Below are 27451 nucleotides of genomic sequence, written 5' to 3'. Positions count from 1 at the left end.
TTCTCTTTTGATTTTATGAGATAGAGTTTCTCTGTGTAGCCCTGGCTGTCCTGGTACTCGCTCTGTAGAGCAGGCTGGCCTAAATTCACACAGAGATCTGCCTGCCTCTGCCTCCTTAAGTGTGTGGGCTTTAAGGGCGAGCCAGTATCGCCCAGCTTCCAGTCTAGTTTAAGCAAGTGATGTAGTAATGTTAGGTTCGTTGGAATAACAGTAAAAAAAGCTAGTCTACCTGTTCTTTTATCAGAAAACAGAAAAATGGGGGTGGAAACACAGAGGCGTCCTTAAAACGCGAGTTAAGGTTCTTTTCCCCTTTAAACAATGGGAACCGAAAGCAGCGTGGCACATTCCCTCCATTTCTTTAGGCTTAAGCATCTAGGAGATGCTTCTTTAACTGCCCTTTTAGAATTCCCTTTCAGACTTTTCCCATCGATTTACAAATCGCCGCCCCCTTTTAAAGTACTCTAGTTAGAGCCTCATGGACTCCTACGTACTCTAGTTAGAGCCTCATGGAGTCCTTTGTACTCTAGTTAGAGCCTCGTGGACTCCTTCGTACTCTAGTTAGAGCCTCGTGGAGTCCTTCGTCACCACTTTTTAATATTGCAAATTCACTTTTGTCCCTACCGTGTACTCCTCCAGCCCCTTCCCCACGTTTAATCTCCAGTATTTAGCAACAAATTGTTTTATAAATGTGTTCACCCTAGATTACCAAATCCCATAAGGACTGAGAATTCCTAAACTATTTCAACTTATTTTATGGCTCAACTTCCTCAACATCTACAGCTGTGCTTGATCGACAGTTGTCATTCGATAAATACATGTTGAATAAAATGTTGGCTGCAGTCTACACTAGTCGGGACTGTGTGAATCAATGCCAGTTACAGTGATACTACATTCTTGTTCTCTGAAAAGGGCTTCAAGCCGCCCGACTGTGACGTCCTTCAGCTTTCAAAATGGGAAAGCGAAGGTTCCCACAATTCTCAGAACGCGAATTTCTCGCTACAATTCAAAATGGCGAAGGAGGGTGGGGCCTGTCACATGGTGGGCGTCCCAGCAGCATTTTTTTCCCGACCCGCGGCCCGCCTGGGCGGGTAGTCTACCGGTCTCCTCCTTTGCCCACTAGGCCTTTTCTAGGACTCAACTGGGATTGGCTGGCTAGCAGTCTGGGAGTGGCGCTGTGAAACTAGGACCGCACCATCACTTCCTGTTGTGGGCAGTCGTTTCCTGTCACTGCTAGGTAACAATGGGGAAGATAATGGCTGCTTGAGCTACGTCTCTGAGCTGGCGCTGTACTAGAGGCGGGTCTCTTTGCCAGGTTTTAGAGGCGGGCGAGAGCGCGGCGGCGGCGGCGGTGCGGCGGAGCCCCGGTAGCGGCGGCGAGCCCAGTGAGTCCACTCCTGGCCGAAACATCGAGTAAGTGAAGGCACGGGTACGCTGAGAAATGGGATGTCGGGCTGGAGGTAGGCAGGGGCGTCGCGGCTCTCAAAATGGCCCGAGTGGCCAGCCGCGGCCGAGACACCCAGTACGGCCTCCGGACTCGGGCTCACGGCTGCGGGGGGCTCCGTGGCGTAGTCGCCGCTGCCATTTTAGTTGGGTGGCGTGTGGCGGCCGGCTCTTGGAAGAAGGGGAAGGAAGCGGGTAGGACTTCCTCTCCCAGGCCCTGGGAGTCGGGGCTCGGCCCTCCCAAACTACGAATGCCGGGGAGGCGATCCTGGACTCTGGGCCTCAGGCGTGAGAATGGCTCCAGTGCTTCTCCTTACTCAGAGGTCCCCCCCCTCGTCGTCGCCCCGCGTTGCGTATCGGGCTAGGGTTTGGGGAAGTGGGGTGGAGGTGCTCTTAACTCAGATGTTGGGAACTCTTGAGCCTTCAGATTTTCACAGAATACGCGGAGCCCCATTTTGAACCCTTCTGTAGGGCATTACCAGTTTGTTACCTCTGGGGCTACGATGACAGTCTTCCCGGAGGATCGGGGACAAATGTGGTTTGCGCCCCTGCTCCTTTAGCTCTAAGTGTATCCTTGGCCAGATATTACTGGAAGGGTTTTCCTTCTCCTTAAAAGAAAACAATCAAAAACCATAAAAACGGAGGGAAAAGACGTTGCGGGTTGTTTTCCCTGGTAAGTGTGGGAATTGAGCCAGAATATTTTCAAGTTAATTTCCGTGTGATCTGCCAGCAGTCCTACCCCTCCCCCACTCAGAAAAAACCCCTAAGGGTCTCAGCTTCTGCGGGCGGTACCTGCCACGTACGCCATAGCCTAGTAACTAGTATTAACCGGTTGGGCTTCTGCTTCCTGAATACTCAGTCCCTTTCCCCCTTCTGCTGATTAATTTCAAGATGGAGGAGACAGCCACGTTCTTTCCCTGGACAGTTTCACCATACTTATTCCACAGGTTAGTCTGGCAGTCTGAGGCCTAGCAGACTACTTATTTAGGTCATTTTTTTTTCTCTTTTGGAGGGGAAAAGGATTTATAGCAGATTCTCGTGCACTCCTGGCAGGCCCCACAATATTTTTTGCTAGAAATAAGTTGCCTATATTTCTTGAATCATAATTAGCCACAGTGGGTTTGGATGATTGAAGACAGAATATTAAGTGTAGTCCTAATCATTTCTTTGATTCTTTAGAGTTAAGAGGCAGGCACAAAAGGTAGGTCGCCTCTCTTGGCCTTTAAAGGAAATCTTTTATCTAACTCCTGGTTCCCTCTGGCCTTGGTTGTCCAAATATCCTAATACTAACATTGAATTAAGTTGACTTATGATATTTCTAACCAAAATGTGTTTTTAAGAATTTGTCTTATTTCGAAGAAAATACGGATTTGCAACAGGAAGAATAATGAATAATTTTTGTTTTCTAGAGCGGAGTGAAGAAAACTAAAATCCAGTTTGTTGGATTTTCAGTACTATGTCATAAAAGACAGGTAATTATTTTTTGTGTTGTCTCCTGGTGATTTATAATATAGAATGCATTTTACAAATATACGTTCCGTTCTATAGCCCTGTGGTTGAATGGGTTCATTGGTGTTGCCTATTCTTCATCATGGGTACTTTTTAGTGTGAATTCAAAGGGTGCTTTTTCAGTACCTGAAAGTCATCTGTGCTTTATCTGTGACATCCTGTCTATTCATCTGTCTCCCTGTCTGTCTCTGTCTGTCTATTTATCATCTATCTATCTATCTATCTATCTATCTATCCATCCATCTATCTATCAAGACAGGGCCTCTCTATGTAACACTGGAACTAGCTCAGTAGATCAGACTGGCCTGGAACTCAGAGATCCATTTGTCTCTGCCTCCTGAATGCTAGGCTTAGAGGTGTGCACTGAAAGAAAGAAAGGTATGCTGCTTTTAAGATTGTTAGAGACACCTGAGTATAAGAAATTGTTTTTACCTGTTCAGTGAATAAATGAAATATCAATAGAATATGAGTTACTTTGTGTGTCATAATTTTCTTCTCAGGATTCAAGAAGTCATATTGGTATGTATTACTGTAATTGGAATTAATTTTTTCATTATTATCAACATTGTAATATAACCATATAAATTACTTGCGCTAACCAGGATACTTAATAAGTATTCCTAGAAAGCAAATGCAAACTTGGATTGTCCTAAGCAAACTGGTCTGGATAGTTAACTTGAGGCTACATTTCTAACTATCTATTCTTGAAGGAGTATGTGCAGGCTCTGTGTTTGGCACGCATTACTTCATAATCTTAACAGTCAGGACTTCATGGGGATATTAACTGTTTTAAAGAGGAAACAGACTACTCTTGAGTAAAGGTTGAATGATTTGTTAAATTGTGGAGCACTCATTTTATCTCAGGTCTGTCCCAACACTGAAGTCACCAAACTTTAATATCGATATACCTGTTGCTTTTCCAGTTACCAGGAAACTACTGGAAATTAAAAGCGATAATCTGTAAGTTATCTTGTATCCAAAACCATTATTAATGCTAAAGTCATTTGTCTCAGTGGAACAGGTGAGAGGGGGAGAGTAATCTAGCAAGTATGCATTATTACGGTGGTTTGCTATAGAGTTCCTGTTTCATATATTAATGTTCTTGGTTTAAGTTGAGAAATTTACTTTTAAAAAAAGTCAGAGTGACATGGTGGCCCATATCTGGAATCCTGGCGATTGGATAGCCAGACATAGGAGGATCACCACAGTTTGAGTCCAACAGATCTAGGTAGTGAATTGCAGACAAGATGGTGAGATCTTGTTTCAAAAGAAATCAGAAGGCTTTTAAAGAAATAGCTTAATAATGAAATCTTTAGGAATGTTAGGCAGATTTTTTTAAAGATTTATTTATTTATTCTATAGAAGTACACTGTAGCTGTCTCCAGACACACCAGAAGAGGGCATCAGATCTCATTACATGTGGTTGTGAGCCACCATGTGGTTGTGAGCCACCATGTGGTTGTGAGCCACCATGTGGTTGCTGGGATTTGAACTCAGGACCTCTGGAAGAGCAGTCAGTGCTCTTAACCACTGAGCCATCTCTCCAGCCCCCTGAAAATTTTAATTATCAGTTTTGCTCTAGATTTTCTCATATTACAATGCTTAAATTTGAGATTTTTATTCCTTTAATCATAACAGCTCCAATAGATGTGTGGAACAAATATCTGTAGTAAACAGCCACACAGTTGTGTATCTGTCTGTGTGTGCTCGAGTGCTTAAGGTAGGTTAATGGTAATAACCACACATCTATAGATTCTTAGTGTATTAGTCAGGGTTAAAGGCCCACACTCGTGATTTCTATGTAGCAACACTACCTCACAAAGGACAGAGTTATCATGTTTAATCTTAAAGACTTGTTTTCCTCAACTAAAATGAATTTGTTGGTATAGGTGATAAAGCCAGTTCCTTTTTGACTGTGTTTTACTTTTTTTTTTTTTTTTTTTTTTTTTTTTTTTTTTTTTTTTTTTTGAGGCAAAGTCTCTTCTGTAGTCCAAGCTGTCCTGGAGCTCATTATATAGCAACCCCATGGAAATCCTCCTGTCTCATCTCTGGATGTTTTGGGAAAATATTTTTGTTTTGTTTGCTTTTTGATAAGATTTGTTGTATAGCCCAGACCATCCTTGAACTCATGGTATTCCTACCTCGGGCTTCCAACTGCTAGAATTACAGGAGTGTTTCACAGGCCCAGCTTGATAATTTCTTTAATTAATTAATTTATTTATATACAAGTACACTGTAGCTGTCCTCAGACACACCAGAAGAGGGCATCAGATCCCATTACAGATGGTTGTGAGCCACCACGTGGTTGCTGGGATTTGAACTCAGGACCTCTGGAAGAGCAGTCAGTGCTCTTAACCACTGAGCCATCTCTCCAGTCCTGATAAGAAATCTTATATCCCAAAATAGTACTGTAGTTACTGATTATTGTCAACAGTGCTAATAGTCAGGGATTTTTTTTTTGTGTCAGTTACTTTTTGGTTGTGAGCCTAGCCTTTAACGGCTGAGCCATCTCTCCAGCCCGTGTCAGTTACTTTTTAAGATAAACATAGACATATAGGATATTTTTAACTTTGGAATAATAAAATTCCAAATTTGAAGCAATTCAAAATTGAGTTTATAGAGAGTAAATTCTGATCTAATGAAGTAAAACAATAAAGGAACATGGACTGGGTGGCTGTAGATTAAATTCTCTGTCTGAATGACTTGAATGAGATGGAGTGTCAGCGTGGCTTCCCACTAACCTGATCCTATAAATTGGTAGCATAGCACAGTTTTCCGTCCTTTAGTTGACATTACGATATAGTTATTAATACTCTTTCAATTCAATTGTTTTAGAGACTTGCAGTTGGAATTGTGAACTGCAAGTCCGAACTCTTCCTGCCAAGAGCTTAGTCATGAGGGACATTCCTGAATCAGTTTTGGATTTTTCAACTACCTTTTACAAGAGGTAAAGATAGGAAATTATAAGCAATGCTAAGTGTACATTATTATTTGGGTAATAGGTAATCTCTCCTTAATATGGTGTCTCAGGAGTGTTGAATGCACTGTATGGTCTGCTAGTGTACTACTGAAAAGTTATCAGCAAATTGTGTGGACGGTGAGCAGAATCTTCCCTTAAATAAATGCACTAAAACAACCCTGTCCAGTGTTTTCAATTAGATGTATCAGTATTTACCTGTATGTGCATATATACATCCTATGTGTGTCTGATGCCTATGTAGGCTAGGGGAGGATGGTGGATCCCCTGGAACCAAAGTTACTGATGGTAGTGAGCTATTGTGTAGTGCTGGGAATCAAATCAGGTCTCCTGTAAGAGCAACAAGTAAACTAAGGCCATCCTTATCCCCTCTGTCCTTGTTTTGCTTTTGGTTTTTTGACAGCGTAGCACTGTCTAGTCTCAAACTCGAATTGTGCCTGCTCCTGCCTCCTGAGTGCCGGAATTACAGGTATATTAATGCTCTTTTTTTTAAAGAATGCTTTGTGCTTTTAAAAGTGAGAGATGAGAGAAGCATAGCTAACCATCCACCCACTTGTGTGTATTATGTATTTAAAGAAATTTAAACATTCTACAAAGGGAAAACTTTTGAGACAGGTTTCTCTGGGTAACACCCACCGTCCTGGAACTCACTATGAACATCAAGCTGGCCTTGAACTCAGATCCCTCTGCCTCCTAAGGGCTGGGATTGAAGGCAGGTAATACCACCACCTGGCTAAGAAAAATTCTTAACATTTTTAGTATCTATATACATATATATATATGTATAGTATCTATATACATATATATATACATATATATATATGTACTTTTTATCCTAACTTGAAATCTAGTAGATCATTTGATTTAACTTGGTATGTTATTGTTATGGCCCTGGGGATTGAAACTAGAGCCTTACACATGCCAGGCAAGTACTCTACTGCTGATTGGTAGTTACAATCTCCCTTTTTACTTTTTGTTCAGGTCTTGTGAAATTGCTTAAGTGACCCTAGAACTAACTGTAGCACAGACAGGCCTTGAACTTGTGATCTTCCTGAGACACAGTTTTCTATGTATCTTTGGCTGTCCTCAGATCTGTCTGTCCTTTTTATTTAAGATTTATTTATATATTTATCTATTCATTCATTCATTCATTCATTCATTCATTATATGTAAGCACACTGTAGCTGTCTTCAGACACACCAGAAGAGGGCATTGGATCCCATTACAGATGGTTGTGAGCCACCATGTGGTTGCTGGGAATTGAACTCAGGACCTCTGGAAGAGCAGTCAGTGCTTTTAACTGCTGAGCCATCTCTCAGCTCCTGATATCTGCCTGTCTTGAGTGCTGGGATTAAGGCGTCCCTCACCATACCTGGCTATGGTTAAATAAACAGGTGCTTTTTCTTTTTGGTGTTAGTATTATTGAACTTACGCTTTATTGATAAAAATAATAAAGCCTAAGAAATAAGTAGGATGCAAGCTGAGCTGTATGGCTCAGTGGTATAGAGTGCTTGGCTGATATGCACAAGCCATTTCCAGCACTGCCAGAGAAAGTTATAGAGCCAGCATGGTAACATGGGGATAGCCTACATAGGGAGACCATGTCCCTCAAAAAACAAGCAGAAAAGAGAAGATCCAGCTGTTTATGCCAAGACACAATGTTTTGTGGGCTGGGGTTATAACTCAGTAGAAAAGTGTGGTTATCAGTTGAAAGCTGTTTTCTTAGTGGGCTTTATGATGTGGGCCTGTAATCTCTCTACTTGGGAGGCCAAAGCAGGAGGTTAATAGTCAAAATGCTTCAGAATGTGAAGGATGTAGCTCAGTGTGATAGGGTGCTTGTCTTGTACGTACGTGTAAGGCCCTAGGTTCAATCCTCAGCACTACAAAAAACTTTTTTGCATGATTGAAAGCTTATATACAAGGATTGGTATAAACGAAGCTCATGGTGGAATTCAAAAGTTATGCCTATTGGGACTTAAGAATATATTTTAAAGCACACAATCTGGGGTGTGCAGGGAGGCAGTAGTCATTTAGTGACAGGTTGATTGCCTTTGGAATCAGTAGGCCTGTATTTAATTGCTGGCCATTCACTGTCCACGGGGCATTCACACAATCATTCCCTCCTGTTCTAAGGTTCTCACTTGTGAAATCATGAAATGGAGGCAGGTCCCCTACTTTATGGAACTGTTGTCAGGACTAAGTGTACAGTTGTTTTAAAAGATCTGTTTTTATATTGTTTTATAATCAGGGGCTATAGAGCTAAGTGCTTTAAGAGGAATTGGATTTTTCTCTAGTGTTGACTTTTATTGGTAATCTTTTGAGGAAATAATTGTTCTAGAATATCTGAAGCTAGTCGTATTGTATATACAAGTGTATGATCTGTGTTGTGTAGGCCTTGTCCCCTCAGCTCATGGTAGAAAATCAGGGCTTCCCAGATACTAGACAAGCACTCTGCCACTGAGCAATGTGATGCTCTGTTCCTCTACTTTAACCAGAAATGTATCATAATTCCTTTCATCATACGTGTCTTAAAAGATATGAACCCTTTTTTTTGATTATTTTATACTACAATGGAGAAAAGTCTGGTTTTTTAGGTGGGTCATGCATGGTTCTTCGACACACCTTTACCTTTAAAATGTTTTTTCCACCTAGCAAACAATAGGAACATAGTATCTATTAAGTAGAACTCATGACTTAGCTTTATATTACCTTCATGTCATGCCACACCACAGTCAGTGCAGGACTCTTTACCCGGCATTGAGACCACTGCTTGCATTCAGAATTTTCTTCAAAGTGTACTTGCAGGTACCTCATGTTCTGTGACCTGAGCTAGAACTCACCATTATGACTTTCCCCACAGGGTGGATGTCCCTTCTCAGTGCTGAAATCTCTTAATTTACTCCACTCTTAGCCAGTGCAGAATTAAAGCAGAAAGGATGGAGAGTTAGGACAGAAGTGGGGGATGAATTAAATCAGATTTTATTCTCCTTGTCCCCAAAGTAACTATATACAACAAATTTTTCTGATGGAAGCCATTGCCTTAGCAAACACTTCTATTTAGCAAGGCCTTGCTAGTTTGCTTGCAGTTTTGGAATAAGAAGCATTTTGAAGAAATAATATGTATCTGTGAGTGTAGAGGGAATATAGAACTGTGTCATTATGGAAGTAAAAGGATTTTGGAGCTGGTCTCAATGACATTTTAGTTCAGAGGGTCTTTTGAAGTCAGTCTACTTTTGTTCAACAGATTTCAGTAGTTTGCTTGCTTTACGGTGCTGATTACATCTCCATTTGGGGACATTTGTTATGCCTTTGTATTGAAAGGAAGAATTATTGGCTTTCCTGTTCTTGTCAATTCTTGGCTCTAGTTTGACACTGGTTGTATTCTCCTTTGCATAATACCCTCTTCTATTTGTTTCTTCCTTCTTCCCCTATCCTTTTTTTCAAAATAGGGTCTCACATAGTTCCTAGCTAGACTACAACTCACCATGTAGACCAGACTGGCCTTGAATTCACATAGATCCATCTGCCTCTGTCTCTGCCTCCTGAGTGCTGGGATTAAAGATGTGCATTACCATGCCTTGCCTTTCTCTTTGTTTTTGCTGTACTTTATCTAGCCTTATTACCTTTGATATAGGGGTTTTTTCTTTGTATTTTAGCCCATTCTCATTGTCACCTGTACTATTCTGGCTGGCCTATGTAAACCAGGCTGGCCTCAAAGTCAGAGATTCATGTGCCTCTGCCTCTTGAGTGCTTAGATTATATGTGTGTGCTAACCCACTGAGTTTAAATACTGTTTTTTAAATTTCCATTTTTAAAAAGTCTTCTGCTTCTAGGTTTAATCTCCTTGATGCTATTAAGACTGTGCCAGTGTTGTTGGCATGTGAGTTTTATCTTAGGTTCATGTTCTTCAAATGTCAGAATTTATCAGATGTTTTTGCCTTCTTTGGAAAATTTATATTTTTAAAACCCGTTCAACTGGCAGATATCTGAAATTATTTACTGATTTTTTTCACAAGTAGATTTCTTCCTCACTTTACTGCCTGGAATGTTGATGGCTTTAAGAATGTTAATTAAACATTAGTGGTGGTTTTCTTTAGGACATTATGGCTTGAGGATTCTGTTTTCTTTCCCATTGTGTTTTCTGTTTTAAAAAAGCAGCTGCTGCTACCATTACCAATACCAGTTTGTGTTACTTGTAAGGAAAATGGCAGCTTGTGTTGTTTTTTTACATTTGTTTATACTTCTTGGCCCATGTTCTTTTATGACTGTTCACTCTAATTTCTGGCCCTTCCATAGTGGCAAGTTATTAAAACACTTGCCAGAAATTTCTATAAAAATTAAAGAAACTTTGTAATGAGCTAGGAAACTGGAAATACTGTGGCCCTACCCTCTACCTCCTTGGCCATGTTCATCTTATTGACTTAAACAGTAAAAGGCTAGTGTAGAGAAGGGTGATGTAAGGGAAGCAATGCAAGTCGGAGTGGGACTATTTCTAGACTATTTAGTAAGTGGGCAACATGTGATAAGGCCTCTTTATGCTTTCTTGTAAAATCTAGAATAGGATTTGGATTTTATTTTTTAGAGACAGTCCTTGTATCTTGATTTGGCTTTGAACTCTTGCCTTGGACTTGCAAGTATGAGGATTATAAATGTGAGCTACTATACTGAGGAGGTTTTGTTTCTCCCTTTAGGACTGATTTATGAAGATACTGGTACATGTATGTGGGGGGGAGGAATAAATTATAGTTCTCTCTACCACAAATTTATTTTCATACTATCATTGTTGGTTTGGGCTACTATAATAAATAGAATGGCCTAAGCTGTTATAAACAGCAGAAGCTTAGAGAGTTCATGAAACTGAGTAGTCAGAATCAAGGCCTGGGCAGCTTGATGTTTGAGGGTTGACTTCATGGTTCTCACTGTATTCTCATTGAAGAAAATGTCAAGGTAGCTCCAAAGGTTTCTCCAAGAAGATCACGCTAATCCTTACTTCCTAATGCTATAGCTTTGACGGTTAGGATTTCAGCATGGGAACTTGAGGTGAAAGAGAACACAAAGTTCCAGAAAGGTTCCCCCCCCACACACACACCCACCATTTTTTCCTTGCCTTTTTTTCTGTTTTTGTTGCTATTTAATTTTGGTTTTGGTTCTTGTTTTAGGATGAGGTATTACTGTGTTTCCCAGGCCAGCCAGGAATTCAAAATCCTCTGTTCTCAGAGCCAGGCGTGGTAGCTCATACTTTTTCTACAGTACTTGGATCATGGAGTCAGGGATCCAAAGTTTGAGGTCAGCCTGTGCTACATGAAACCATACCTTAAACAAATATCCAAACATCTTTTGTCCTCAGTCTACTGAGTATCTGAGATTACAAGCTTGTGCTGCTGTGATTGGCCTGATAGTTATTGCTGATCAATGTCAATGTGTAATAATAATAATAGTTGATTACACTGCCACCTAATTAATACAAGTCAACCAGTCAGAAGAAGGTCATTCTTTTTAGGGAACAATGTTCTCAAGTCTAAAGTCAATATATCTTAGTGACCACTTGCACTGTTTGTCCACTGTGGATGACTTGAAATGAGATTTTTTTTATACATGTCTTCATTTTTGTGTCATTCATAAATTTTGGGCAGGGATTGTACATGTTACATCTTTGAAAATGCCTTTTCACGTGCACGTACCAGGCTCTTTAGTAATCCATAGACATGATTTTAATGGTGCGTGTGCATCTCTTAGAGATTCAATTCCCAAGTATAGCTTTTAGGGTATCATTAGAATGAGCTGCTATTTCCCCTTCAAGGCTATATGTATGGGTGTTTTGTATGGGTTTATTTTTTGCCTGCATGTATGCATGTGCACCAAATGATTGATTAGTACTTCTAGAAGCCAAGAAGAGTGTCAAATCCCCTAGAGATGGAGTTACAGATGGCTGTGAGCTATCATGTTAGTAATTACGGAGCCAGTGCTCTTTGTTTGGACTAGGGGCATGGTTTGAGACATGACATAGCTTTAGCTATCCTATCTTAAAATTCACTCTGTAGACCAGTCTGACTTTGAACTCCCAAAGATCTGCCTGCCTCTGCCTCTGATTGCTGAGATTTAAGGGAATATGCCATCACTGGCTGGCTGGAGCCAGTGTCCTTAACCACCGAGCCATTCTCCCAGCAATGAAGTTTAAAATGAGGAAATTTCACTTTTCGTTTTTGGAAGTGTAGTTGGAGCTCAGAGATCTGCTAACTGCTAACATCAAAGGAATAGAGTTCTCCTGTCTTTGATAGCCTATTGTACCAGTGTTCCTACCAAGTTTTGCATGTACTGCTTGTCCTCTTATTCATTAAGAAACATTATGAAGTTATAGCCAAACCTAATTCCTCAAGGCATTTATATTTTGAAGGTAATTGAAGTTGTTCTCATTAAGAAAAAAAAAAAGATCTTGACCCAAGTTCTACTAATCACAGTAAACTCTAACCAAGTTAAGCCTGTGGCTCAAATGAAGCAGGTGGATTGCCATGAGTTCAGGTCCAGCATAGTGAAACCCTCTCTTCAAAAGAGCTTGGTGGATTTCTGACAGAATCCCAGCACTCAGAAGGCAGACCTCTGAGTCTGAGGCCAAACTGGCCTACAGAGTGAATTATAGGCCTGCCAAGGCCACATAGTGAAATCCTGTCTCAAAAAAAAGTTTTTAACAAAAACAAATCCATACAACTAAAGATGATTAAAGCCACAAGAATGAGGTTTATATTGACAGTGCTGGTTCATTAACATGATGGTTCATATTTTTTCTAAGTATTTGTTGAACAAAATAAAATGAGTGAACAGAGGCTTAAACATCTTAAGTTTTGATAAAATTAAATAGTCCAACCAGGTTTTTTCCTACTCCATATATTTTTACCATTTTAAAACACCTCTAATCCTCCCATTCAGAAAGCTAAGCCAGGAAGATTGTGTTTGAGTTGACTGGACCACACAGATTTCCCTGGCTCAAATAACTATGAAAACCTGGAGCTGGATGTGTATCTTCATGGTGGAATGCATGCAGCGAAGGCCCTAGGTTCAGTTCTTACCATGTCAATGTAAAAAGCCATTTTTAGATTACAAGGAAGATAAAAGTAGGCCACATTGTTGAATTAGGCCCAAGCACTACAGTTTGCTAACTCTCTGACCTAGACTTCTAGTATACCAGTGTTTTCCCAATGTTTTTCTATTCTATTCCATTTACTTGTTTTTCTTAAAATTCACCTCTATGCCTGCATTGTGGTTTCCAAGTAGAGAAAGATCTAGAATACATAAAGGCGTGTGTTTTCAATTCGGTCTCTTTCTTTTTAGATAATTTCCACTTGTTCATCAAGATGGAGAACTCAGACTCTAACGATAAAGGAAGTGACCAGTCTGCAGCTCAGCGCAGAAGCCAGATGGATCGATTGGATAGGGAAGAGGCTTTCTATCAGTTTGTAAATAATCTCAGTGAAGAAGATTATAGACTTATGAGAGACAACAATTTGCTGGGCACCCCAGGTAAGCTACATGTAATTTATATATGTAAGTTGCTGGGTTTTTAAGAAAATTGTTTTATAATGTTTCTTTAGTTAACGAAAAATTACTAATGCAGGAGATGCCAAATGGCATTTACTACTATATTTATTGTCTGATTTTATTCTTTTATAATTAGAATAGTCTTGTCAGATATGCTTGTAAGTTTTGAGTTATAAGTCTTTAGTGAAATGGATTAAATAAGAATCGAGCTGGACAGTTTAGCTAGTTATGCATGCAGGTACAAAATAACCAATGGGCCTTTGGTTTCTAGGATAGACTCATCTTATTTTGTCATCTCATCCTTCTCTCTGAATATGTCCCAACTGCAACCCTACAGAGTTAGCTGTGGGTAAACCAACTGCTGGAACTTGTCCTTAGTTATTCTTTCACTGAGATACAATCTCCTCTGATCTTAGTTACAACTCAAGTCTGTTTCCACTAACCTGCAGACAATTTCATTCAGTTCAAATGGAAGGTTTTAGCAAGGTGGAACATTTTGAGCTAATAGTACTAAACTTTAATTAGAATATCTTAACTGCAATTACGGCCCAGATGTTACTTGGTGTGCTTTTTGGCAAAACTTAAAGTGCAGAGCACAAAGCCCGACATGACATGGTGGCATGTGCCTATAATCCCAGCTGCACAGGAGGCTGAGACAGGAGGTCCTTGAGTTTGAGGTCATCTTGGATGGAAAAAATACAGAAACTGACTTGCTGTTCATTTGTAATTTGGCAAAAATTGTTCAACTTTCAGGCGAAAGTACTGAGGAAGAGTTGCTCAGAAGACTACAGCAAATTAAAGAGGGTCCACCACCACAGAGCTCTGATGAAAATAGAGGTACATTTTGTTTGGGGAGGTGGATAGAGGTTGGAAAGATAGGAACTTTCCAATAGGGAATATCAACCAAAGATTATCCAGAAATTCCACAAATTAATCTGGTGCTAAGTACTCATAGAAAGAGAAGTGACATGTTCTTGATATTTGGGGAGTGCTGTGGCTGCCTCAGCTTTGGATTGTGTTAATTGGGCAACAGTGAAAAGTCGTCTATTTAAGTTGAGATTTTCCTCCTCTTGGTTTTCCACATCTATTAAAATGTTCTCCTACTCATTTCCTTATATATAAGCATGGCTTTATCAGCAAAAGGAAATGCTGCTTCGTTGGCCTAGCACCTTTCATTAGTTGTTTGTTCCTCTTTGGGAGGGGCATTAGCAATGACTGGAGGCATGTTTGGTTGGCCCAGCTAATAAGAGTCTGCTGTTACAGGCAGGGAGCAAGTATGCTGGAGAATGGTACTTCTCTCTCTGCAGGAAATAAGCCTATAACCTAGGAGCTGTGATAGACGTTTAATTTGTGAACATACTGTTAGTTATTGCTGTTACTCTAGGTTCAGACTGTTCATTTGATAATAGTCTTTAGTTTTATGAAAGTTGAAAATCTTGATAATTGACAAATATTCAAGTAAATATAAACTGTTAGCCTTGTTTATATTTTTGCTCGGGCTATAAACATTTTAAAACAACTTCATGGTTATCAAAGGCAGTTAAGCCCTAGATGAAGTAATAGAGACTGATGAAATTTTGGTAGAAAATCCCAGTGCTAGCTGTCCCTGACTAGTGATGTTGTAGTTGATTTTGTTTAGATGGTGGCTTGGAAAATCCATGTTGCCTTCCCACAGTCTCACAGCATCTTCTAGAGCAGTGGTTCTCAGCCTTCCCAGTGATGACCCTTTAATACAGTTAGTTTCTCATGTTGTGGTGTCCCCCAATCATGAAATTATTTCATTGCTACTTCGTAGCTGTAATTTGCTACTGTTATGCGTCATAATGTAAATCTGCAGATGATCTTAGGTGACCCCTATGAAAGGGTTGTTTGAGTCCCCCAAAGGGGGTTGAGAATTGCTGAGTCTTAAGTGTCTTAGCTTTCTCTTTTCAATGTAAATTTGTAACATTTGTTCAGAATTGCAAAGTTCTTTAATGTTGTTTATGAGTGTTATGTTTCATGATTGTCCTAATTTTGTAGTTCCTTTCTCTCTCCCCCTCTTTGTTTTAAACAGCTGGAGAGTCTTCAGATGATGTGTCCAACAGTGATTCTATAATAGATTGGCTTAATTCTGTCAGACAAAGTGGAAATACAACAAGAAGTGGTCAGAGAGGAAACCAGTCCTGGAGGGCAGTGAGCCGGACTAATCCAAACAGCGGTGATTTCAGATTCAGTTTAGAGATAAATGTTAACCGTAATAATGGAAGCCAAACCTCAGAGAATGAAAATGAACCATCCACTAGGCGTCTTAGTGTAGAAAGCATGGAAAGCAGCAGCCAAAGGCAAATGGAAAGTCATGCATCTGAATCAACATCTGCCAGACCATCTAGAGCAGAACGCAATTCAACTGAAGCATTAGAAGTGCCATTGACCAGGGGTCAGAGGAGGGCAAGAAGCCGGAGCCCAGAACATCGGAGAACCAGAGCAAGAGCTGAAAGAAGTAGGTCACCTCTGCATCCAACAATTGAAATTCCACGAAGAGCTCACCATAATATCTCACCTCAGACCTTGGAGCAGCCTTTGGAAAATGAGCCTGAAGGGAGTTCTAGAACCCGGCACCACGTGACTCTGAGACAGCAGATATCTGGACCGGAGTTGTTAGGTAGAGGTCTTTTTGCAGCTTCTGGATCAAGAAATCCCTCTCAGGGGACAAGTTCTTCAGACACAGGTAGCAATAGTGAATCATCAGGATCCGGTCAAAGACCTCCAACCATAGTTCTTGATCTTCAAGTAAGAAGAGTTCGTCCAGGAGAATACCGCCAGAGAGATAGTATAGCTAGTAGAACTCGATCAAGATCTCAGACGCCAAACAACACAGTTACTTATGAAAGTGAACGTGGAGGTTTTAGACGTACCTTTTCCCGTTCTGAACGTGCCGGTGTGAGAACCTATGTCAGCACTATCAGGATTCCTATTCGTAGAATCTTAAATACTGGATTAAGTGAAACTACATCTGTGGCAATTCAAACCATGTTAAGGCAGATAATGACAGGTTTTGGTGAGCTAAGCTACTTTATGTACAGTGACAGTGATTCAGAGCCTAGTGCCTCAGTTTCCAGCCGAAATACAGAGAGAGCAGAATCACGGAATGGAAGAGGGAGCTCCGGTGCTGGTAACAGCTCTGCTTCCAGCTCAAGCCCTAGCCCTAGTTCAAATGGTGAAAGTTCAGAAAGTAGCTCAGATCTGTTCGAAGGCACTAGTGAAGGAGGCCCATCTGGCCCATCCAGGAGAGATGGTCGACATAGGGCTCCAGTCGCATTTGATGAAAGTGGCTCTCTGCCATTCCTTAGTCTGGCTCAGTTTTTTCTTTTAAATGAGGATGATGAAGACCAACCTAGAGGACTCACCAAAGAACAGATCGATAACTTGGCAATGAGAAGCTTTGGTGAAAACGACGCATTGAAAACATGTAGCGTTTGCATTACAGAATATACAGAAGGCAACAAACTCCGTAAACTACCTTGCTCCCATGAGTACCATGTCCACTGCATCGACCGCTGGTTGTCAGAGAATTCCACCTGTCCCATCTGTCGCAGGGCTGTCTTATCTTCTGGGAACAGAGAGAGCGTTGTGTAATGAGGACAGAACTCTCAGCTGTGTAGCTGGAATAGTGATGGGCAAACAGAAATCACCTGCTTTATGTCCACTTTTTTTGAGTGGTGCTTAAAATATAAAGTCACAACCTGAATTGAGTCATTGCTGTCTTAGGGAATCCTCTCTTTTCTCTAGTTTCTCTTTCAGGATGGAAAGAATATTTTACAAGCAACATTTTAGGACTTAAACATTTGATTTCGGTACCAGTTGAATTGCTAACCTGTTCCTGATAATTTACCCATGTTCACTTGTCAGTTTTTCCTTTGTTGTCTTAAGGGCTGCCTTTGCAGTGGCTCCTTTCTATATTCTATATCTCATTGATCTCTTTTGAAAGTTTCCCAGGCCATAAGAGAGGTGTGAAGAAAGTTCCCATTCAAGACTAAGTTCCATTATGTGTTTTGTAAGTGATTAACTAAAACTATACCATTCCCATTATTGACACAAATTCATTCACATTCTGAATATTGTTTGTTCACCTTCCAGAGTAGGTGATGATGGACATATCAGTGTAAATAACACTAAACAGTTAGCATCTTCTAAGTGTATTAACTGTCCTAAGCCCATCACTGTGGCACACAATAGAGCAAACTTAGAGTTTAATTGAGATATTTATCTTGTGGAAATATTAAAAAGCCTATGCTTGTGTAAGTGAAAAAAACCACATCCATTTGTTTAAAAATGTAAAGCTATTTTGTAGAGGCTCAGTACTTTTCCAATGCACTGTTGTATTAATGCATTCAGAATTGTAAAGTACCATGCTTAGAAATGAGAACTGCTTTTTTGTGAGCCAGCATAGTAAAACAAACACACCAAACAAAGTACGAAGCTGCTTCTGTAAGGGTGTCGATGCTAAGAGCAGAACATATCTATATTTAGTGTTTTTGTGAACAGCTACTGTGACACGAAAAGGAAAGGACCATGCACATCCAACTTGCATTTAGGCAGGAATCGATACATGAGGGTGAAGAAAACAGCCCTGAAGAATGGAACATTTTCATGACGACTGTAAGTAATTCAGAACTGGATTCATACAGTGAGAGCCACAGCAGCTTGACCCACTGTTCTGCTTGAATAGATGAAGCAGAAGATCAGTACATTTGGCCGAGCTTTCTCTGATGTATGAGAAAACAAACCACTATTACTTAGTACAAGTTAAATTGATGTCTTTACAATCTGCTCCTCAAAAACAAAAAGTAGAGGAAAAAGACTTAAGCCAATTTTAAGTTGTAAGTGTATAGATGTCAAGGATTTCAGTTGGTAAAGATGTGTGTGCTATTGGACAGGTCTCAGATTTGCTTGTTTGAGACCATCTAAGGTACCGGTACACACTTGGTTGCTATTTCACTGCTTTATCTAGCAGATCTAATGGGCCCCCTTTAAAGACCTATAGTGAATGAAGAGATTTTTATTTTGTATTGAAAGTGAGTCATGTCGGGTTGTTTGAAATTCCGATTTTAATTGTGTTGCCCATATTGGAAGATGAGATGACTGGCTCTTATCTATGAACACGCACTTTATTGTTGGTTTGTAGAAAGACTAGATTGTGCTAACCCCAGTATTCTGTTGTTTCGAGGCTGACTGGGGTTGAGATTAGTCTGGCTGTGGAGCAGATATGTAAACGTTTCTCTGGGAAAGCTAACTACCCAGTGCAGTACTCTGGGAATGTTTTACACAGATCTGCTTTAGGAGTTACCTGCTTACTCTCACTGATATTGCCTTAGCTGTAAAGATTATTTCAAAGTACATTCTTTCATGTTTTCTTCTGGCTTTCAGTCCTACCTAAGTATTAAGGGAAATTAAATTGTAAATAGGTAGTTGTTTACAAAGGATATGTACTGCTCTTGCAAGGAAATAATGTCCAAACAAAGCTTCACTTATTTTTTTTATAGAAGCATATTTCACTGTTTATGGCGCTTATGTAATACATTTTTATCTTTTTAAAAGAATTGTCCATGTAAAAGTCAGGGTTCCTTTATATTTGTGAGCCTCCTTGTCACCTTTCTATGTTTTCAGATCTGCAGGATAGTCCTGATTAAGACACAGCAAATGAATTTTTCTCTTGGAAAAATGTTCCATTTTAGGGGTGTTATTTTCTATAGCTCAGAAACAGCTGCAGCACATTCTAAACAAAGTGATGGACCGCAGGCACCTCCTTAACCTCCCCAAATGTATTACTCATTTCTGAAGGCTTGAAGTCAGATGTAACTCAAGCAGGATACTGGTTCTAAATGGAGATGTTGAAGCTATTCAAAAACACTGGAAGTCGGTCTTTACATTTCTAGCCTTCAGTAGAATGCACATGTTTTACATGCATGTGGACCATTTCAGAAAGCACTCAGACATTGGGTGTCTGGATGAATGCAAGTGTTTTTAGTGGAGTTGCTCTTTTCCTTTGGAGCCCACGGCTGTTCTGTATTACTAGTTACAGCTGTTAAAGATAAGGGTGTTGGTGTCGGTGTCAGGTGTGCAATGAAGAACAGGGATCTTGTTTTCCTCACCATGTCTAAACACCTATTCTTGAGGGAACATTTTCTTGCAAAAGACTTTACAATTTTGTTTTTGTATCTTCGCACTTTTTCTTTATTACAGAAAGGTTCTGTGTTGAAGACCTACTTTGAACTTCATGCAGTAATGTTGGGGGATTACATTGTTTAAAGCATAGGGGAAAGTACTAAAGCCTGATTTTCCATGAATATTTCAAAATGTTTTAATCCACTTAGACTAAAAGTTTGCAGTGCTTTGGTTTATTCCACACAGCTTACAATGTTGAGATTTCTTAGTGCTGAAAACAGAATTTGACAAGTTAAAAATGGCAGGCTGTTTGCAGTAACCCTGGAAAAAAAGAGCTATGGTGGGAATTTGGAACATTTTCTCTGAAAAGAAATTGCACCACCAAGTCCTCCATGTTAATATAGGTGGCTTTGGTTAGGAGAGGGGGGAGGCTCACATGCTAATGTTGGAACAGGTAATTGTCAGATTGATAACTAGTGGTTAGTGTCAGGAGATGCTCAGTTTTTAGGGACACAAAATTGCTAGAATTCATCCAAGCTAGGGAACTGGTTTGCTCTGTTACCTTAAGCAATATTTTGCTTTTGTTTTGTTTTGTTTTTTTCTCCTGGGAAAACTTTGTTTCTGTGCCAAGCATTCTCTGCTTTCGTCAATGTCTTATAGTTATGAAGGGTTAGCATTTAGCACACTTTGTATTTAACCACCTTTTTCTATGACTGAGTCTCCAAATACCCATGTGATGAAGAGGTCTATGTTACAAAATGACTGTTAAAGGCCATTTCTGACAGTTTGCTAGAATACAGTGGCACCTTGTGGTTGACTTTTTTTTTTAACAGATGGAGGATAATTTTTTTATCCTCTATGAAAGGAAATAATTTGTAATCTGCCTTAGCTGATTTGTTTAATGTTTTTCCTGACAGGCTTCTGTGACACATGTCTTACCAAAAATATGCAGTACCTGGAAGCCATTTTCACAGGGCACTTAGGTTCTTGGCTAATCTTCTAAGACTGTTCTGATTCTTGCTCTCTTGAAGTATTCTTTCTGTACCTTTGTAAGGAGGTAGAGAGGGCACACGTGAAGGTGTCTCTTTTTCCCCTTTAGTACAGTTCAGTATGTTTAATGCTCAGTAACAGTGTTGTAATTGAGTTAACTAGTAAATGGTTCTTTTAAAAGTCATTTTTAAGTGTACGTTGATGTATCATGCCTCACTTGGGAAGTTAAAGTGCAAGGTCTGAGGAAAGAGTATTTCTAAGTCCCAGTTTAAGCAAAAACAGCCGTGAGCTTAATCAATATCCACCCTTTAGATTTTTGTAACATTCTGAATTACCGGTATTGAGGTAAGGTCTTGCCGCGACTCACAGCTGGCCTGGACCTCGGAACCAGGCTGTCTTCAAACTTGTGGCAGGCCTCATGCCTCTGCCTCTTGAATGTTAGGAATGCAGGTACTTAGCACTCGATTCCTTTACCTTCACTGGATCATTTCTAAAATGCTATCCAACACTCCAGGAAGTGAGTGGCCTCCTGTAAGTCATCATAGTTTGTATCTAAAAGCCTACAGCTTAGAATAGAACTACTACCGGGGATGTTTTTTTAAGTATCAGGTTTATGATTTTTTTTCATGTCCATGTAGATGTCTGGATTAAAATCTTAAAAAGGTTAACTCAAAATTACAGTGAGATATGGGACTTTTTGAATATTTTGAGAGGGTCTTGTTTTCTAGCCCAGGCTGGCCTGGAATTAGTGGTCCTCCTGATTAGGGGATTATTGATGTGTGTGTCCCCCCACCCAGCAAAGATGTGTTTACTGAAGTCCCACAGCTGCTGTCTAGTCATTTGGGAAAAGCAGCTAGAGATGCGCAGTGAAGGTGAACCCTGTCAGACCACTGTGCCTTGTTTCAAGGATTTTCTCAGTTCTCATTCTGAAGATTGTTTCCAGTTGCAAGTTAGAGTCAAGCCAGCTACCCAGCCTTAACTCTGTTCAGTGCCCTGTTACTAATGTTTTTAACGGGTTGGTTTCTACATGTTTAAACTGTCCAGCAGTTGGATTTTACCTCTTGATAGTTCCGTTTGTCCCTGGTGCTGCTTTTAAAGGTATAGGGCCCTGTGAAGTGTCCAGTGGAGTAGGTACGCAGTTGGCCTGGTAATGGAAAAGCTGCTTTGGAATAGATGTTTACTTGGGTTCCTGTGCAGAACTGGGCAGCAATCCTGGAAAGCTCTGTAAAGCCCGTAAGGAAGGATTTGAAGAGGGCTGCCCTTAAGTCTTTGAACATGAAGCACTTGTGTGCATGCTGTCAAAAGACTGCAGTGATTGTCATCCCAGGCTTCCTGACCTCCAGGAAACACTTTGGAAAGGCGACAGAGGAGCACCAAGGGAAGGGAATTTGCTTGGCTTGTTTTGTCTGCTTTCTCATTTCCTTACCATTTAAACCTGAACGAAACACCCTTCTCCGGTATCTGATCCAGCAAACTCTTGGTTGGGAAGCCCTGTGTTGAATTTTGAGAATGTACCCGACTTTTTGTACAGTGCTTTACACCTGCTAAAACTTAACTTGTTAATGCAGAAGAAGACCTTGAAAGGTCAGTCATCAAATCTGGTTTGATTATTAATAGCTATCTTTTAGGAAGAAGCTTTTTCCCTCTATGTATGATGTCATACTGCAGACTTAAAATATAGACTATCAATAAAATGCATGAAGTAATCATTTGTGCTTTTTTTCATCCTTGGGGTTTTTAAAGGTGGAAACTAAGGTTCTGTGCTTTAAACTGGTCATGGGCAATTTTTAGACTCAAGGAGGACTCACTGCAATCTTGATTCTGGTGGCCTTGGCTGCTCTGTGTGTGAACAGATGGATTTTGTTATTTGGCTTCAGTCTCTCTCTTTGGTTGAATAGCTTAATCTTTGATATAAAAAGGTGAAGGTATATGCCAAGAATCTGGACAATTAGTAACATTTGAAGTAGGTGGGTCTTTGCTGTTTTCTGCCCTGACTACTGTCTTGCTGGACCTCCCTGGACAGAATGGGTGAGTGCGTGCTTGTGCTCCATCTTGTCTCAAATGTGTAAGTCTTCCATTGAGTTGACTCTTTTTAAGCACATTATCACACAGTGATAGGTGGTAGAACTTTACACACCTTAAGCTGGCAGTGTTTAAATTCCTGTGATCCCTGCAGAGGTCTCTATTGATATTCAGACTCGGTTCCTCAGTACAGTCTTGGTGAAGTCTACCCTTTGTGTCAACAACTTTCTAGGGTTTTTAGTGTGTGATAATTCAACTTTTTAGAAGTTGGGTGTTGAGCCCAGGGCCTCAGTTTATGCTAGGCAAACTCTCTAGTGCTGAGCTTGACTCCTCAGACTTCTTAATGTTGAGGCTGTTCCCTAGTCTGACCTTGGATTTCTAATTCTTACAGCCTCAGCCTCTAAGTAAGTAGCTTTGATTACAGACCTGCATCACAAGGCATTCTTCAAAACTCATTGTCACCTACACACATTTTTTTTTAATGAGGCTTATTTAGTTCTGATGTTGGTGGGTCAGCAGAAAAGGTGTGTCTGCATAGCCATGGGTCAGCTTTTAAATAGTGGTGCCATTTGCATCATACCCACTAAAACTACACCAGGCAATATAGTCACCACCTACCTACTCTAGATGTGCCACAGTCATGGGCCATCCAGTGAGAAGTTCAGCAATGTTTCTGAACTGGAAATTCAGATGATCCCTTGTTCATCCCATTTCCTTCAGTGCTCCATCCACTCAAGTATGTGAGCTCCCGGTTATGTGTTTGAATGGAAATAATTATGGCACATAGATCGTTCAGGGTTTGCAAGTATCATCTGTCTACACAACTACTGAAAAGCCTGCTTCCCTGTGTTAGAGACTGTTCATCTTGGTGTTTCAAATGTTGAATGAGACATGATCTTCAAGTCTTCCCCTCAGCAGCCATTTGCTTAGTCCAAACTGCTGCATCAATTATTTGGAAACGGTTTGTTTGCACTTGCCTTTAGAATGGTTTTCACACCTTAAGTGGTAAATATCCATTGAGATAAAGGTCATCATTGGAAACAGCAGGATTGACCAGAAAGGTAGCAAGTGAACCAGCTGAATAGGATTGCTCTATTGGAGCTCATGAAAGTGTTCCCAAAGCAATTTAAACAAGTATCCTCTGAGCAAATAACATTCTTCAAAGACGTATGGCAGCTCAAGGCTACTAACTTTAAAGGGCATTTACTTGGATTCCAGTAATCTGGCTGGCATACTAAAAAGGTGGCTCAAACCTCTAGTTATTTCACATTTCAAGTCAAGCCGTAACTGAGGCCTATAGTGCCTGCCTGCACAACGCCCTGGATTCAACTCCCTGAACCTCCAAATTTTGCCCAGACTTTATAGAATAAAATACAGGAAAGATTTTACTTCAGACTTTTGGAAAATTCCTGCCCTGGAACTGATTCCAAAACACATTTAACCTGCTAGAATGAATGCTTATTTAATTTAGTTGGTCTATCCTAAAGTGTATTTGGTAATGTCCAAAAGTGATTTAACACATTGATACTTATATTCTTTAATTCCTATACATAGATGTATCCTTTTAAAAATCTCATTGACTAGCTGGTCAAAACCAATGCCTTTTTTTTTTTTTTTTGGTCTCAAATCATACCTGGGACTGGAGAGATGGCTCAGCGGTTAACAGCACTGACTGCTCTTCCAGAGGTCCTGAGTTCAATTCCCAGCAACTACATGGTGGCTCACAACCATCTGTAATGGGATCTGATGCCCTGTTCTGGTGTGTCTGAAGACAGCTACAGTGTGCTCATATACAATAAATAATCTTCAAAAAAAATCACACCTCACAATCAGACTAGCTTAGGACTTGAAGAAATTCTAAAAACCAAATGAGGTCATAAAGAAGCCGGATTAAGAGTACAGAGAACTTCAGAATAAAAGATGTGAATGGAAATACTCGGCCATGTCCTGTAGCCCTGGGAAAATTAGCTAAAGTCTCAACTTACCCATAGAATGCAGGATGGTCATACTCCTACCTCACTGAGGATTAATTTACAGAGTACTTAATATAAAGCTTGCTATCACTTGAAAAGGCTTACATTTGTAATAGGCTGTTAGCAATCTAGCTGTACGTTCTAAGGTTAATTGTATTCAGGGCATGAATGAACCCCATACCTGGCCTTCATAGTTTTAATATTCTAAATAACAGAATTATTAGCATGTATAAGACCCCCAATTCCATAGCCAGAATACACAAAACAGACCAATGACTGAAGATTTAATCTTAAAATATTTTATTATTCTTTGGAAGCCTGTTTGTTTCTAATGAAGACACAGAAAGGGTATGGACACAGATGGGACCAGAAGTGCAGAGGAACTAGAAGGAGTAGAAGTAGAGGAAGGGGTGTGTGCAGAAAAAATATATAAGAATTTAAATCTTTTCAAAAAATTAAAATGAAGTCTATAATCTTCCCAGATTTATCAAACCCTGCTCAAGGTATCTGGACTTTTCACCAATTTTCAAACTTCATAATGCTGATGCTCAGAACTTTTGAAAACTTTATTTTACATGCATGTGTGTACCAGAGTGTATGTTCATTCACCATGTGTGTGTAGGACTCCTCAGATGTCAGAAAAGAGTGTCAGATCCCCTGAAACTGAAGTTACAGACGGCTGTGAGCTGCCATATAGGGGTGGTAACCGAGTCCAGGTCCTCTGAAAGAGTAACCAGTGCTCTTAAGCACTGAGCCATCTCTCCAGCCCCAATAGGCATCATTTTTAATTTGGACACCAAAACTGTTGACTTAAAGTGCCTAGCGAAGCTTCTCATACTACCAATCACGCTTTTAGTCTTGTATTTTAGTGTTTATTGGATGTCATCAGTTGTCTAGCTATCACATTATCTAATTCTCAGAGCAACTTTTCAATGTGTATGTCTTTTTCTAATGGTGAGTATTAAGCATTTCCCCACATTTCAAAGAGAGCCAACAAGTACTGGAGAGGAATTTACCTGTAGAACCTGTTCCCAAAGAGGCAGGCTCACTAAGGTTTTGGAGACAGTGCCATGGAGGCAAATTTGAGCAGCTAGAAGTTCAGATGGAGGCAACTGCTTGGGGCTGGAGTTCTAAAATGATTCCTGCCCTATTTTTTTTTCCTGTGTAGACATATACAAGTGGCACATTTACTCTTTTGTCATTTCTTTTCCTAAATATGTTTTGGTAAGGCTGCATGCCACAAAAGCTGCTGCGCAGCAAAAGCCGTCAAAGCAGGGGCCAGCCAGTTCTTCCAGCCTCAGCCTCCGGACACCACTACAGTAAAATGTCCCACAGGAACTGTCCAAAATGGCGGCTCTGCTTAAAATGGCCGCACCACAATAGCTCTTCACCCCTCAGCCATCACAGGAGCTACAGGAACTGTTCACAGTGGCACATGGCCTTTCTTCCTTCAGTTTATTGCCAGCATGAGAAGCTGTTCACAGTGGCAGCACCTTCTTTCCTGCCTCAGTCTACAGCCTCAGTGAAACACTACTGCAGGAACTGCCCCAGAGTCTGTCCACAGCGGCAGCACCTCCCCTTCAACCACCCCAGCAGCCACACAGAGATGGTGCCTCAGCAAAAGCCTGCTGCAGCTGGAAAGGACTTCCCACACTGCATGGGTCTGATGCAGGAAAAAGAGGGTTTAAAAAATCACCAATCCCTGAGCGTCCCACAAAAACCTACCAATCCCTGAGCTGCCCAAGCTCAGGACTTGGAGTCCCACCAATCCTCACTCTGGAACTATCGTCCCTGAAAAGCTCTGCCCCCCTCAGAAATCCTACATAAGTAGCGCCCCTTTGTCCAATTCCCCACTGCTCATTCATTCCTCCATACCCTGAGCCCTCCAAAAATCTCATGAAATTTTCTGCCTGGAGTGACTCCCGTTGGAAGGAACCAAAATAAAAGAAGCAATGAAGAGAAGAAGCAAAGAGGAGAGGAGCTAAGGGTCAACTGGGGGTACCCTCTCCTGGGAACTGCCACACCTCTGCTGAGGAGGTTTCCTCTCAGAGCTGTGCACTTTCTGGCCCCCGTACTTAGGATGCCTTTCCATTGGGACACTGTCCCACCTCAGAGCTTTGTGGTCCCTGAGATTCCGTGTCCCAGGATACCCTTCCCTCCAAGCAGAAACACTCTTTCTCTAAGAAATGTGTCCATTCAGGCTGCAACAGCAAGCAAATCTAATTCTTTACCAGAATTTGCCGTAGGCCTTGCCAGCACAAAAGGAGGCACTAGCAAAGGGGCAAAAATAAACAATGGAAAATAGAAACTAGTTTAAGGGGATCTGATCAGTTCTGCTTGAGTCCTGGAATCCTGCCTAGGGATGAAGAAACGATAGGCTCAGAGTGAAGCTGGACGCAGGTGAAGTTTTCTGACTGCTACAACTACAACATGGAGTTGTTTATTATACACTACACAGGGAGAGCCGTTAGCTCGTCTCCATAGCAGAGCGGTCTCAGGCTGTAAACATCTTGAAGGAGGACACTGCAGTTGTTAGTCTTTGCACACACTGATTAGTCCTTCATAAACACTCATACTAGGACTCCCCAGGAAAGCTTGCTCATGTCTCTTGAGCCTGGTTAATGACTTTGCCCATTCATCATGGGCCAATTGGTCTCAGAGTACTTGCCAGTCCATGCTCGTGTCAAAATACACATTCATTCAAGCCTGATGACCTGAATTTGCTCTGGAGACGCACACTGTAGAGGGAAAACTGACCTCCATATGTACACACAAGTACCCATACAAAATAAAACTAATACATAATTTTTTTAAAAAATAATTAGAAACTTAGCCAGTTAGGGAAACCCACTCCAACTGCAGC

The 27451-nt window shown here is 40.7% G+C and overlaps 1 protein-coding gene across 5 annotated transcripts; it reads left to right on the top strand.

Moving 5' to 3' along the window:
- Positions 1-979: 979 nt before the first annotated feature.
- Rlim (ring finger protein, LIM domain interacting) lies at positions 980-22299 on the top strand. Of its 5 annotated transcripts, none has more exons than XM_063280028.1 (7): positions 980-1234; positions 1313-1410; positions 2850-2912; positions 5785-5896; positions 13253-13441; positions 14213-14296; positions 15513-22299. In XM_063280028.1, exons 5-7 carry the CDS (start codon positions 13276-13278, stop codon positions 17072-17074), a joined length of 1812 nt encoding a protein of 603 aa, XP_063136098.1. In that variant the 5' UTR covers positions 980-1234; positions 1313-1410; positions 2850-2912; positions 5785-5896; positions 13253-13275; the 3' UTR covers positions 17075-22299. The 5 variants fall into 5 exon arrangements, with proteins under 5 accessions (XP_063136098.1, XP_063136097.1, XP_006257203.1 ...); XM_063280027.1 differs by adding an exon at positions 3873-3909 and having other exon boundaries at positions 1051-1410; XM_006257141.5 differs by having other exon boundaries at positions 1051-1410.
- Positions 22300-27451: the final 5152 nt, after the last annotated feature.

This window comes from Rattus norvegicus, chromosome X (genome assembly GCF_036323735.1).
Source record: "Rattus norvegicus strain BN/NHsdMcwi chromosome X, GRCr8, whole genome shotgun sequence".
NCBI lineage: Eukaryota > Metazoa > Chordata > Mammalia > Rodentia > Muridae > Rattus > Rattus norvegicus.
Note: the sequence above shows the minus strand (reverse complement) of the source record. Positions and strands in the feature narration are given on the sequence as shown.